Source organism: Rana temporaria, chromosome 8 (genome assembly GCF_905171775.1).
Source record: "Rana temporaria chromosome 8, aRanTem1.1, whole genome shotgun sequence".
Lineage (NCBI taxonomy): Eukaryota > Metazoa > Chordata > Amphibia > Anura > Ranidae > Rana > Rana temporaria.
The window spans coordinates 4,524,215-4,538,203 of NC_053496.1; the positions used below are offsets into that span (position 1 = coordinate 4,524,215).

Below are 13,989 nucleotides of genomic sequence, written 5' to 3' on the forward strand. Positions count from 1 at the left end.
CCCTACTGGACCAGGGAAGGTCCAACCGGGTTTGCCGGAGCAGGGAGCAAAAGGGGGGCCATTGTGATACATTTGCCTATATGTCTCAGTTTACTGCTCCTGCTAGCCAGGTTATTGATGTGCTAATGTCCCCTCACTATTTCTAAAGGTTAATTGATCTATTGTGTTGTGTGAAGGAGAGCTGGGTTTAAGTGGCTTGTGTTAATTATTCTGATTGCTTCATTGTGGTAATTATCTCTCTATATGCGGGGTCGAGCGGTCTGGTTGATGTATTCAGTACAGCTAGTGCTCAGCGTCATTGATGTCATTGTCTAAAGAAAATGTGTTTCAGCATCGGCCCCGTCGTGTCTACCTACTCATCTGTATGGAAGCCCCAGTGTGAGGGGGGCGGAGATTTGTCATTGTAACAGTTTTGGAAATGACATATAAGCTGTGTGTTATAACATTAAAGTCTGTGTTGTTCAAGCAGTAAGCTTGTCTCATGTGTGGCTTTCTGGGCGATTCCAGGGATATCCCTCCTCGTGGAATATTGGGGTGATTTTCGTTATGGGAAGAAGGGAACGTTGACGGGGATATCATACCGATACCGTCACACTTAGCTCTCCTGGTTCCTCCAACTCCCACAAACTCCCAACTCTCCTGGTTCTTCCAACCCCCACAAACTCACAAACTCCCAACTATCCTGGTTCCTCCAACTTCCACAAACTCCTAGCTCTCCTGGTTCTTCCAACTCCTGCGAACTGCCAACTCCCCTGGTTCATCCAACTCCCACAAACTCCCAAATTTCCTGGTTCCTCCAACTTGGCCAATGATGCGCCAAGGCAGAAAAGTTCTCTACGTTCGTATGGGCTCCTCATTCCTACGTTGGGCTGACTCCCAACTCTCCTTGTTCCTCTAACTCCCACAAACTCCCAACTCCCCTGATTCCTTCAACTCCCATGAACTCCCAACTCCCCTGGTTCCTCCAACTCCCATAAACTCCCAACTCTCCCAGTTCTTCCAACTCCCACAAGCTCCCAGCTCTCCTGGTTCCTCCAACTCCTACGAACTCCCAACTTGACTGATGTGAATGTACATTGTATATGTAAAGTGCTGCATAAATTGACGGCGCTATATAAGTACCCAAAATAATAATAATAATAACTCTCCTGGTTCCTACAACTTCCACAAACTCCCAACTCTCCAGGTTCCTCCAATTCCCACAAACTCCCAACTCTCCTGGTTCTTCAAACTCCCAACTCTCCTGGTTCTCCAAACTCCCACAAACTTCCAACTTTCCTGGTTCTTCCAACTCCCACGAACTCCCAACTCTCCTGGTTTCCGACTCCCACAAACTCCCAACTATCCTGGTTCCTCCAACTCCCACAAACTCCCAACTCTCCTGGTTCCTCCAACTCCCACAAACTCCCAACTCTCCTGGTTCTTCCAACTCCCACAAACTCCCAGCTCTCCTGGTTTTTCCAACTCCCACAAACTCCCAACTCTCCTGGTTCTTCCAACTCCCACAAACTCCCAACTCTCCAGGTTCCTCCAACTCCCACAAACTCCCAACTTTCCTGGTTCCTCCAACTCCCACAAACTCCCAGCTCTCCAGGTTCCTCCAACTCCCACAAACTCCCAACTCTCCTGGTTCCTCCAACTCCCACAAACTCCCAACTCTCCTGGTTCTTCCAACTCCCACAAACTCCCAGCTCTCCTGGTTCTTCCAACTCCCACAAACTCCCAACTCTCCAGGTTCCTCCAACTCCCACAAACTCCCAACTTTCCTGGTTCCTCCAACTCCCACAAACTCCCAGCTCTCCAGGTTCCTCCAACTCCCACAAACTCCCAACTCTCCTGGTTCCTCCAACTCCCACAAACTCCCAACTCTCCTGGTTCTTCCAACTTCCACAAACTCCCGACTCTCCTGGTTCCTCCAACTTCCACAAACTCCCAGCTCTCCTGGTTCCTCCAACTCCTACAAACTCCCAGCTCTCCTGGTTCTTCCAACTCCCACAAACTCCCAACTTTCCTGGTTCCTCCAACTTTGCTAATGATGCGCCAATGCAAAAAAGTTCTCTACTTTCGTATGGACGCTTCATTCCGACGTTGGGCTGATGTTTGTCCTGCGGTAACGATTCGCTCGTGTTCGTGCGTCTCTGTTTGTTTTTCTCGCGGAAATGTTTGTTTGTATTTGTGGTTTATTAAGCTCCCGTCTGGGACTGAAGGCAGGCGGATGGCGGTTGGAGCGCTTGTGACCCAGAGATCCCAGGCATGATAAATTGCTCCGGAGCGCCTTTCCGATGGGGACATACGTGGCACGTGGCCACATACTGAGCGTAGCTTTTAGGGAAGAAATACAAGTGAGTGCAAATAAAACAAACACGCTTGTAGGGATGATACATGGATGTGTACATGTATGAATTGCATCCGGTATCCCACTTAATCTACGATAATCGAGGAAGGGGAAAAAAACAGAGTAGGATTGCTTACATATGTGCTCAGCTGTTAGGAAATCAAGTCTTAAAGTCGTAGTGCGAAGCTGGATACAACTGTGTCTTGTTCTGCTGAGATCAGTGCATGAAAAAGTATTCATACCCCTTGAAATTCCCCACATTTTCTCATGTTAGAACCAAAAACGTAAATGTATTTTATTGGGATTTTATGTGATGGACCAACACAAAGTGTCACATGATTGTGAAGTGGAAGGAAAATGATACAAATAAATATGTGAAAAGTGTGGGGGGGGGGGGCATTTGTATGGCGCCCCCCCCCCCGGAGTCAATACTTTGTAGAACCCCCTTTCTCTGCAAGTCTTTTTGGGGGTGTCTCTACCAGCTTTGCACATCTAGAGAGGGACATTTCTGCCCATTCTTCTTCTGTGTAAAATATCTCAAGCTCTGTCAGATTGGATGGAGAGCGTCTGTGATCAGCAATTTTTAAGTCTTGCCATAGATTCTCAATGGGATTTAGGTCTGGACTGTGACTGGGCCATTCTAACACATGAATAGGCTTTGATCTAAACCATTCCATTGTAGCTCTGGTTGTACTTTAGGGTCTTTGTCCTGCTGGAAGGTGAACCTCCCCTCCCCCCGGTCTCAAATCTTTTGGAGACTCTAACAGGTTTTCTTCTAAGATTGTCCTGTATTTGTCTTCATCCATTTTCCCATCAACTTTGACCAGCTTCCCTGTCCCTGCTGAAGAAAAGCATCCCCACCAAATGATGCTGCCACCACCATGTTTCACGGTGGGGATGGTGTGTTCAAGGTGATGGGCAGTGTTAGTTTTCCCCACACATAGCGTTTCTTTGTTGAATTTTGGTGTCATGTGACCAGAGCCCCTTCTTCCACATGTTTGCTGTGTCCCCTCCCCCACATGGCTTCTCACAAACTGCAAACAGGACTTCTTATGTCTTTCTTTCTACAATGTCTTTCTTCTTGTCACTCTTCCATAAAGGGCAGATTTGTGGAGAGACCACTAATAGTTGTCCTGTGGACAGATTCTCCCCCCTGAGCTGTGGATCTCCGCAGCTCCTCCAGAGTTACCATGGGCCTCTTGGCTGCTTCTCTGATGAACGCTCTCCTTGCCCGGCCCGGTCAGTTTAGGTGGATGACCATGTCTCGGTAGGTTTGCAGTTGTGCCATACTCTTTCCATTTTCCTGATGATGGATTGAACAGAAGCTCCGTGAGATCTTCAAAGCTTGGGAGATTTTTTTATAACCTAACCCTGCTTTATACTTCTCCACAACTTTATCCCTGACCTGTCTGGTGTGTTCCTCGGCCTTCATGATGCTGTTTGTTCACTAAGGTTCTCTAACAAACCTCTGAGGGCTTCACAGAACAGCTGTATTTATACTGAGATTAAATGACACACAGGTGGACTCCATTTACTAATTAGGTGACTTCTGAAGGCAATTGGTTCCCCTAGATTTTAGTTGGGGGTATCAGAGTAAAGGGGGCCGAATACTAATGCCCCCCCCCCCCCACTTTTCACATATTTATTTGTATAATTTTCCTCCCACTTCACAATTATGTGACACTTTGTGTTGGTCTATCACATAAAATCCCAATAAAATACATTTACATTTTTGGTTGTAACATGACAAGATGTGGGAAACGTCAAGGGGTATGAATACTTTTTCAAAGCACGGTAATTGCGACTCTCCAAATCTCCATTACTTTGCGGTTAAATATTTTGTTGGTTTTTGTGACTTTGGGGTCATTGGAAAGAGTGCAGGGGCTCTGCATTCATAAAATATAGAATGTTCTGGGAGTAATTTGTATAGCCAAAAATTCTGGGCCAGATCCACAGTGAGAGTACACGGGCGTATCTCCTGATACGCCGGCGTACTTTCAAATTTCCCGCGTTGTATCTTTAGTTTGAATCCTCAAAACAAGATACGACGGCATCTGGGTTTGATCCGACAGGCGTGCGGCTTCGTACGCCTTCAGATCGTAGACTTCGGCGTCCGCTGGGTGGAGTTTGCGTCGTTTTCTGCGTCAGGTATGCAAATTAGCTATTTCCGACGATCCACGAACGTACGCGCCGCCGTCGCATTCTCTTACGTCGTCGCTAGTCGGCTTTTTCCGGCGTATAGTTAAAGCTGCTATTTTGCGGCGTATAGATAGACTTGCCATGTTAAGTATGGCCGTCGTTCCTGCGTTGAAATTTGATTTTTTTTCTTTTTTTGTATAAGTCGTCCGTGAATCGGGATGGACGTAAGTCACTTCTAAGTTTAAAAAATAACGTCCTTGCGACGTCATTTTGCGCAATGCACGGCGGGAAATTTCGAAACGGAGCATGCGCAGTTCATTCGGCGCGGGGACGCTCTTCATTAAAATGAACCACGCCCCCGAATCGCCGATTTGAATTCCGCCGCCAGAGATACACTACGCCGCTGTAACTTATGGCGTGAATTCGTTGTGGATTTGAAACAAAGCCAAGTAAGTTACGGCGGCGTAGCGTATCTTAGATACGCTGCGCCGGTGCCGACCTATGTGGATCTGGCCCTCAGATTTTAACATGTGTGCAAAAAAAAAAAAAAATTGCTATAGAGTGGAATTGGTTAATACGAGTCATAGAAAAATGTATAACATTTTTGTAAAAAGACCACACCATTCAGATGATAGCAAGTGCGATTTTGCACCTCTTTATTATATTTTTCTTTAAACAATATTTTTTAAAACAATATATTTTATTTATATTTTTATTCAAACAATTGATGAATTACACTTTTTTTATGTGTGCAAAAAAAAAATTGGTTAATACAAGTACATTTATTAAATTTTTGTAAAAAAGGATTACGCCGTGAAATAATAGCGTCCGCCATTTTGCACCTTTTTTATTATATTTTTATTTGGGCAATATTTTTTTAAACAATATATTTCATTTGTATATTTTTTTTTTATTTAAACAATTAATAATTTTCAAAGTGTTACACTTTTTTTTTTCATATTATAAACTAAAACCAACGACAGAATAAAAAAAAAAAAAAAAGTCATTTTATAAATTCTAATAAAGTTTTGCTGAAGTAGGCTTGGGCGATTTTCAAGGGACTCGTGTCCCCAGTGCCAAAAAGGAAAATTGCTCGTCTGCAGACTTTTTTTTTTTCTGCTGTTGTCAGTGGAAATCCGTGTTCTTTTACTTCTCAAAAACGTGACTTGTGGCTCGTACCGCCGGCTCTCCTAAATTCTACACTCAGTTCTACAACCCTGCATTAAAAAGAGAAAGCGGTTTAAAAACCCAAAAGCAAACATTTATTATATTGCAGCTTACTAATTCTTAGATGTGACGGCTGCATTTGTTTTCTTTTTTTTGGCTTTCTTTCTTTAATTTTCATCTGGTGATCCAGCCAGTAAGTCTGTCCGTGTAGGTTTAGGAGGTATTTGTTACACCTACAGGTAAGCTTTAATCTAGGCTTACCTGTAGGTTAAAGTGGTCTGTAAAGGTTTACAACCACTTTAAGGAGAGGTCAGTAGGGGCAATATTATTGTATGTGATGTTATTATATGTGATATAATTATTATTATCAATAATAATAATAATAATAGTACCCCACCTCTACCTAAAAACTATACTTCAGCCACCTCCATCAGATCATCCCCTAGCTTTGGTACCACCATAATGTGAGGCTATGGCATCATTATTATTATTAATATTGCGTGCGATACTAATATTATTATTATTTTTATTTCTAAAAGTATTATTGGTGAATATTCTTATTATAATTAATATTATTAAGAATAATTAAAATATCACATAGGATAATATTATTGCATATATTCATAATACCACTAATATTACATCTGATTCTATTATATTATTATTACAATTATAACATGTGATACTATATTATTATTATTATTATTGATAATAATAATAATAATAATAGTAATAATAATAATATAGTATTACATGTGATAATATTATTATTAATATATTAGCATCTCATGTAATATTATTATTATTAGTAGTAGTAGTAGTAGTAGTATTGTAAGAAATAACATTATCATATTTGATATTAATAATAATAATAATATTAAAAATATTATCACATATTTGTTACTATAAGCAATATTATTATATGTGATAATATTTTTAATATTATTATTATTATTAATATCAAATATGATAATGTTATTTCTTACAATACTACTACTACTAATAATAATAATAATAATAATATAGTATCACATATTTGTTACTATAAGCAATATTATTATATGTGATACTATATTATTATTATTATTATTATTAATAATAATAATAATAATAATAATAATAGTATCACATATATTAGCATCTCATGTAATATTATTATTATTAGTAGTAGTAGTAGTAGTATTTTTGTATGCAATAACATTATCATATGTGATATTAATAATAATAATAATAATAATAATAATAATAATAATAATAATAATAATAATATTAAAAATATTAATATCACATATAATAATATTGCATATAGTAGCAAATATGCAATGCTATATTATTATTATTATTATTATTATTATTATTATTATTATTATTATTATTATTATTATTATTAATATATTAACATTTAATGTAATATTATTCTTATTAGTAGTAGTAGTATTTTTGTATGCAATAACATTATCATATGTTATATTAATAATAATAATAATAATAATAATAATAATAGTAATATACAAAATATTGATATCACATATAATAATATTGCATATAGTAACAAATATGTGATGCTATATTATTATTATTATTATTATTATTATTATTATTATTATTATTACAAATAATATTTATATTTTATATTAATGTAATAATAATAGCAGTAATACTAACAGCACACAAAATACTACTACTGGTAATAATAATAGCACATATAATTATATTGCATATACAGTAAAACCTTGGTTTGAGAGTAACTTTGAGAGTCACAACTGAGTATAAAAGAGAAGAGAGGAGCCTCTAAGGCCCCATACACACGAGAGGATTTATCCGCAGATACGGTCCAGCGGACCGTATCCGCGGATAAATCCTCTCAAAGATTTCAGAGGATTTCTATGCGATGGCGTGTACACACCATCGCATTGAAATCCGCGCTGAAATCCTCTGCCGATGACGTGTCGCGCCGTCGCCGCTATTATGACGCGGCGACGGGCGCGACGCTGTCATATAAGGAATTCCACGCATGCGTCAAGTCATTACGACGCGTGCGGGGAATCCCTTTAGACGGATGGATCCGGTAAGTCTGTACAGACGAGCGGATCCATCCGTTGGAATGGATTCCAGCAGATGGATTTGTTGAGCATGTCAGCAAATATCCATCTGCTGGAAATCCATCCCAGGGGAGATTTATCTGCGGATAAATATCCCACGGAGTGTACACACCATAGAATCTATCCGCTGAAACCCGTTTGCACGGATTTATCTGCGGATAGATTCTATGGTGTGTATGGGGCCTCAGTGTAGCAATATGGTTACATTTAATGAAGGTACAACATTGAGGCCCCATACACACCATAGAATCTATCCGCAGATAAATCCGTGCAAACGGGTTTCAGCGGATAGATTCTATGGTGTGTACACTCCGTGGGATATTTATCCGCAGATAAATCTCCCCTGGGATGGATTTCCAGCAGATGGATATTTGCTGACATGCTCAACAAATCCATCTGCTGGAATCCATTCCAACGGATGGATCCGCTCGTCTGTACAGACTTACCGGATCCATCCGTCTAAAGGGATTCCCCGCACGCGTCGTAATGACTTGACGCATGCGTGGAATTCCTTATATGACAGCGTCGCGCCCGTCGCCGCGTCATAATAGCGGCGACGGCGCGACACGTCATCGGCAGAGGATTTCAGCGCGGATTTCAATGCGATGGTGTGTACACGCCATCGCATAGAAATCCTCTGAAATCTTTGAGAGGATTTATCCGCGGATACGGTCCGCTGGACCGTATCTGCGGATAAATCCTCTCGTGTGTATGGGGCCTTAGCAACTTATTGCTACACTTTTAATACCCTGTAAATAAAATGCTTTGATATACAAGTGCTTTGGATTACAAGCATGTTTCTGGAACGAACCAAGGTTTTACTGTATTAACAAATATGTGATGCTTTATTATTATTATTATTATTAATAATCATAATAATAATAATAATAATAATAACATTACATTTTTATAATAATAATAACAGCACATAAAATAATAATAATATCACATAAAATTAATATTGCATATAGCAACAAATATGTGATGCTATATTATTATTATTATTTTATGTGCTGTTATTATTATTGCTATTATTATTATTATTATTATTATATTAATTATCACTATTGTTGTTATTAATATTAATAGTGTTAATTCATAGTATATTAATATTATTATATGCTATATGTATCATTTTGCCTGTGCTTGAGGGTGAAGTAAAATGCATGCCCTTGCCCCCGGGGTGAACGAAGAACCACAAACCTTCTTCTTTATGATGAGGATTGAGGATGATTTTTTCCCCCGGGTGTCTGTACGGATTTTACAAATATCTCGCACACTCTTTTCTATCAGGATTTTTTTTTTTGGGGTGATTTGAATGCGATTGTCTGTTGGTGAAAAGATTGAGCTAAAAGTTGTATTTCTTTTTTCCTTTTCTGCAGAGAACTGAACGGGAACAATATCACTCGGATCATAAAGAACGACTTCTCCGGCCTCAAGCAGCTGCGAGTCTTGTAAGTTCTTCTCTCTCCCTCTCTGGTACAGCCAATGGGATGCATAGAAATAAACGCGGAAAAAATACTCGCCGTAAAAGATTTACATGTATTCAGAGGAACTTTTATTTCTGTGAAAAAGCAATTTTGGGAAAGTAAATCTCATTACACCGCAGGTTCCAACACAGGAGGGTGACCGATACATGGGAAAACCTTCCAATGATAAGGGTCGGGGGGAGATACGGGTCGCTGTCGCTGTCGCTGTCACTGCTTTGCTCTGTGATTCCAACATTGCTGGACATAAAATTCATCCCCAGCAGAGATTTTCCAGCCTGTTGAGCATTTCCAATACCGGTGCTCATTAATGCTCATCAATAAAGAGTATCTGAATCCAAATCCCCAAAAATATATTTTATTGCAGCGTACCAGTCCTTAGATATGGTGGATCCCATCGTTTTCTTCTTTTTTTCCCCCTTTTTTTCACCTTAGAAGTTTGTGCATACCGCAAAACTCTCCTTTACTGGTACCAACCGTGGCAGCACACTAGTGACCTGGTAGCGTTTTCTGTGCTGCCATGTAAGCACCAGGAAGCCATAAAATTGTATCAAATACTTACCATAATTTTCCTTTCCTGGTGCCTATCCATGGTGGCACCAGGTGACCTGGAAACACCAAGAAAACGAAGAATTGTATCGAAGAAATACAGTATTCTCCCTTTTCTGGAGTCTTTCCATGGCAGCGTTCCATGGTAGGCACCACGATAACAGAAATACTTACCATAATTGTCCTTTCCATACCATACCTTACCATAATTGTCCTTTCCATACCTTACCATAATTGTCCTTTCCATACCTTACCATAATTGTCCTTTTCCATACCTTACCATAATTGTCCTTTCCATACCTTACCATAATTTTCCTTTCCTGGTGCCTATCCATGGCGGCATACTAGTGACCTGGAAGCATTCTGTACACAGCCATGGAAAGGCACCAAGAAAACGAAGAATTGTATCAAAGACACACAGTAATCTCCCTTTCGTGGAGTCTTTCCATGGCAGCATACCAGTGACCAATTCACATTCCAAATGCTGCCACGTAGGCAACCAGGAAACCAGAAAATTGTATCAAATGCTTACCCTAATTTTTCTTTTCCTGGTTCATATCCATGGCAGCGTACTAGTAACCCCATAACATTCAGAATGTTGCCATGGAAAGGCAACAGGAAATTGGAAAATTGTATCAAATACTTACCATAATTTTCCTTTCCTGGTGCCTATCCGTGGCGGCATACTAGTGACCTGGAAGCACCAAGAAAACAAAGAATTGTATTGAAGAAATACAGTATTCTCCCTTTCCTGGAGTCTTTCCATGTCAGCGTTCCATGGTAGGCACCACGAAAATCCTTACCATAATTGTCCTTTCCATACCTTACCATAATTTTCCTTTCCTGGTGCCTATCCATGGCAGCATACTAGTGACCTGGAAGCATTCTGTACACAGCCATGGAAAGGCACCAAGAAAACTAAGAATTGTATCAAAGAAACACAGTAATCTCCCTTTCGTGGAGTCTTTCCATGGCAGCATACCAGTGACCAATTCACATTCCAAATGCTGCCACGTGGGCAACCAGGAAACCAGAAAATTGTATCAAATACTTACCCTAATTTTTCTTTTCCCGGTTCATATCCATGGCAGCGTACTAGTAACCCCATAACATTCAGAATGTTGCCATGGAAAGGCAACAGGAAATTGGAAAATTGTATCAAATACTTACCATAATTTTCCTTTCCTGGTGCCTATTTGTGACAGCATACTAGTAAACCTGTACGCTGCCATGTAACGGAAAATTGTATCAAATATTTACTGTAATTTTCCTTTCTTGGTTCCTATCCATGGCAGCATACAAGTGATCCACTGAAATAATGTATGCTGCCATGTAGGCACCACGAAAACAGAAATACTTCCCATAATTTTCCTTTTCATACCATACCTTCCCATAATTTTCCTTTTCATACCATACCTTACCATAATTTTCCTTTCCTGGTGCCTATCCGTGACAGCATACTAGTAACCCTGTATGCTGCCATGTAGGCACCAGGAAAACTGAAAATTGTATCAAATGTTTACTGGAATTTTACTTTTTTTGGTGCCTACATGGCAGAATACAATTGACCCACTAACATTCTGTATGCTGCCATGTAGGCACCACGAAATCAGAAATACTTACCATAATTTTCCTTTCCTGGTGCCTATCCGTGACAGCATACTAGTAACCCTGTATGCTTCCATGTAGGCGCCAGGAAAATGGAAAATTGTACCAAATATTTACTGTAATTTTCCTTTCTTGGTTCCAGTCCATGGCAGCATACAAGTGACCCACTAACATTCCGTATGCTGCCATGTAAGCACCACGAAATCAGAAAATTATATCAACTACTTACCATAATTTTCCTTTCCTGGTCCCTATCCATGGCAGCATACTAGTGACCTGGAAGCATTCTGTACACAGCCATGGAAAGGCACCAAGAAAACAAAGAATTGTATCGAAGAAATACAGTGGAGTCTTTCCATGGCAGCGTACTGGTGACCAATTTACATTCCAAATGCTGCCACGTGGGCACCAGGAAACCAGAAAATTGTATAAAATACTTACCCTAATTTTTCTTTTCTCGGTTCATATCCATGATAGCGTACTAGTAACCCCATAACATTCAGAATGTTGCCATGGAAAGGCAACAGGAAATTGGAAAATTGTATCAAATACTTACCATAATTTTCCTTTTCGGGTGCCTATCCACTACAGCATACTAGTAACCCTGTATGCTGCCATGTAGGAAACAGGAAAACTGAAAATTGTATCAAATACCATAATTTTCCTTTCCATTCCATACCTTACCATCATTTTCCTTTCCATTCCATACCTTACCATAATTTTCCATTCCATACCTTACCATAATTTTGCTTTCCTGGTGCCTATCCGTTACAGCATACTAGTAACCCTGTATGCTTCCATGTAGGAAACAGGAAAACTGAAAATTGTACCAAATATTTACTGGAATGTTCCTTCCTTGGTTCCTATCCATGGCAGCATACAAATGACCCACCAACATTTCGTATTCTGCCATGTAGGCACCACGAAATCAGAAATACTATAATTTTCCTCTCCATACCATACCTTACCATCATTTTCCTTTTCTGGTGCCTATCCACACTAGTAACCCTGTATGCTGCCATGTAGACACATGGAAAATGGAAAATTGTATCAAATATTTACTGGAATTTTTATTTTCTTGGTGCCCACATGGTGGCATACAAGTGACCCACTAACATTCTGTATGCTGCCATGTAGGCACCACAAAATCAGAAAATGGTATCAACTACTTACCATAATTTGCCTTTCCTGATGCCTATCCATGACAGCATACGAGTAACCCCATAACATGGAAAGGCAACAGGAAATTGGAAAATTGTATCAAATGCTTACCATAATTTTCCTTTCCTGGTGCATATACGTGACAGCAGACTAGTAATCCTGTATGCTGCCATATAGGAACCAGGAAAACAGAAAATTGTATCAAATATTTACTGTAATTTACCATCATTGGTATCAGTGAGAAGGAATAGTGTCCCATCATTGGTGTCAGTGGGAGGAATAGTGTCCCATCATTGGTATCAGTGGGAGGAATAGTGTCCCATCATTGGTATCAGTGGTGGAATAGTGTCCCATCATTGGTATCAGTGAGAAGGAATAGTGTCCTATCATTGGTGTCAGTGGGAGGAATAGTGTCCCATCGTTGGTGTCAGTGGGAGGAATAGTGTCCCATCGTTGGTATGAGTGGGAGGAATAGTGTCCCATCATTGGTGTCAGTGAGAAGGAATAGTGTCCCATCGTTGGTATCAGTGGGAGGAATAGTGTCCCATCGTTGGTGTCAGTGGGAGGAATAGTGTCCCATCGTTGGTATCAGTGGGAGGAATAGTGTCCCATCATTGGTGTCAGTGAGAAGGAATAGTGTCCCATCGTTGGTATCAGTGGGAGGAATAGTGTCCCATCATTGGTATCAGTGGGAGGAATAGTGTCCCATCGTTGGTGTCAGTGGGAGGAATAGTGTCCGATCATTGGTGTCAGTGGGAGGAATAGTGTCCGATCATTGGTGTCAGTGGGAGGAATAGTGTCTCATAATTGGTGTCAGTGGAAGGAATAGTGTCCCATCATTGGTATCAGTGAGAAGGAATAGTGACCCATCATTGGTGTCAGTGGGAGGAATAGTGTCCCATCATTGGTGTCAGTGGGAGGAATAGTGCCCCATCATCGCAGGAGGGAAAATAATGCCCCAAGGGCCAGAAAAAAAGCAAGGAAAGGGCCACATCTGGCCCCCGGACCTCAGTTTGGAGACCACTGCCATAGAGGAACCGTGTTCCTCCCGACTTCCTCTGCAGTGCTTCTGCGAAATAGCGCCACCCGCAGAGGACAAAGTAGACTGCACCTGCCTATAGGTATTCCTATTGTGGCGTTCAGCCCCCGTCCAGTCACAGCCTACCATAGTCTTCAGCATGCAAGGGGCCATAACCATTTATGATACCCCATATTGTGGATGTCATAATGCGGTCACTTTGCATGCGTTGCTTAGTGGAGCTTCCCTTTAATGGGCACATTTTCTTCTAATAGACTCGCCGTCTGGTATTCATTCGCACGCTGAAAAACAATAGGCTGGAAATTAATCAACCCCCCCCCCTCCCCCTCCCCCCCATGAAGCAGAACATTGTACTTCCCCGAAACTGAAAAAGTAACACGGATGTTCTGAGAATCGTTCCGC

At 40.6% G+C, this 13,989-nt stretch overlaps 1 protein-coding gene across 1 annotated transcript in view; it reads left to right on the forward strand.

The window, feature by feature from the left end:
* The first annotated feature begins 2,096 nt into the window (after positions 1 to 2,096).
* Positions 2,097 to 13,989, forward strand: part of SLIT1 (slit guidance ligand 1) — a 354,779-nt gene continuing 342,886 nt past the window's right edge. The window contains exons 1-2 of the mRNA XM_040321566.1: positions 2,097 to 2,110; positions 9,126 to 9,197. Of these exons, the coding sequence (XP_040177500.1) occupies positions 2,097 to 2,110; positions 9,126 to 9,197 (86 nt within the window). The remainder of the gene's footprint in view (positions 2,111 to 9,125; positions 9,198 to 13,989) is intronic.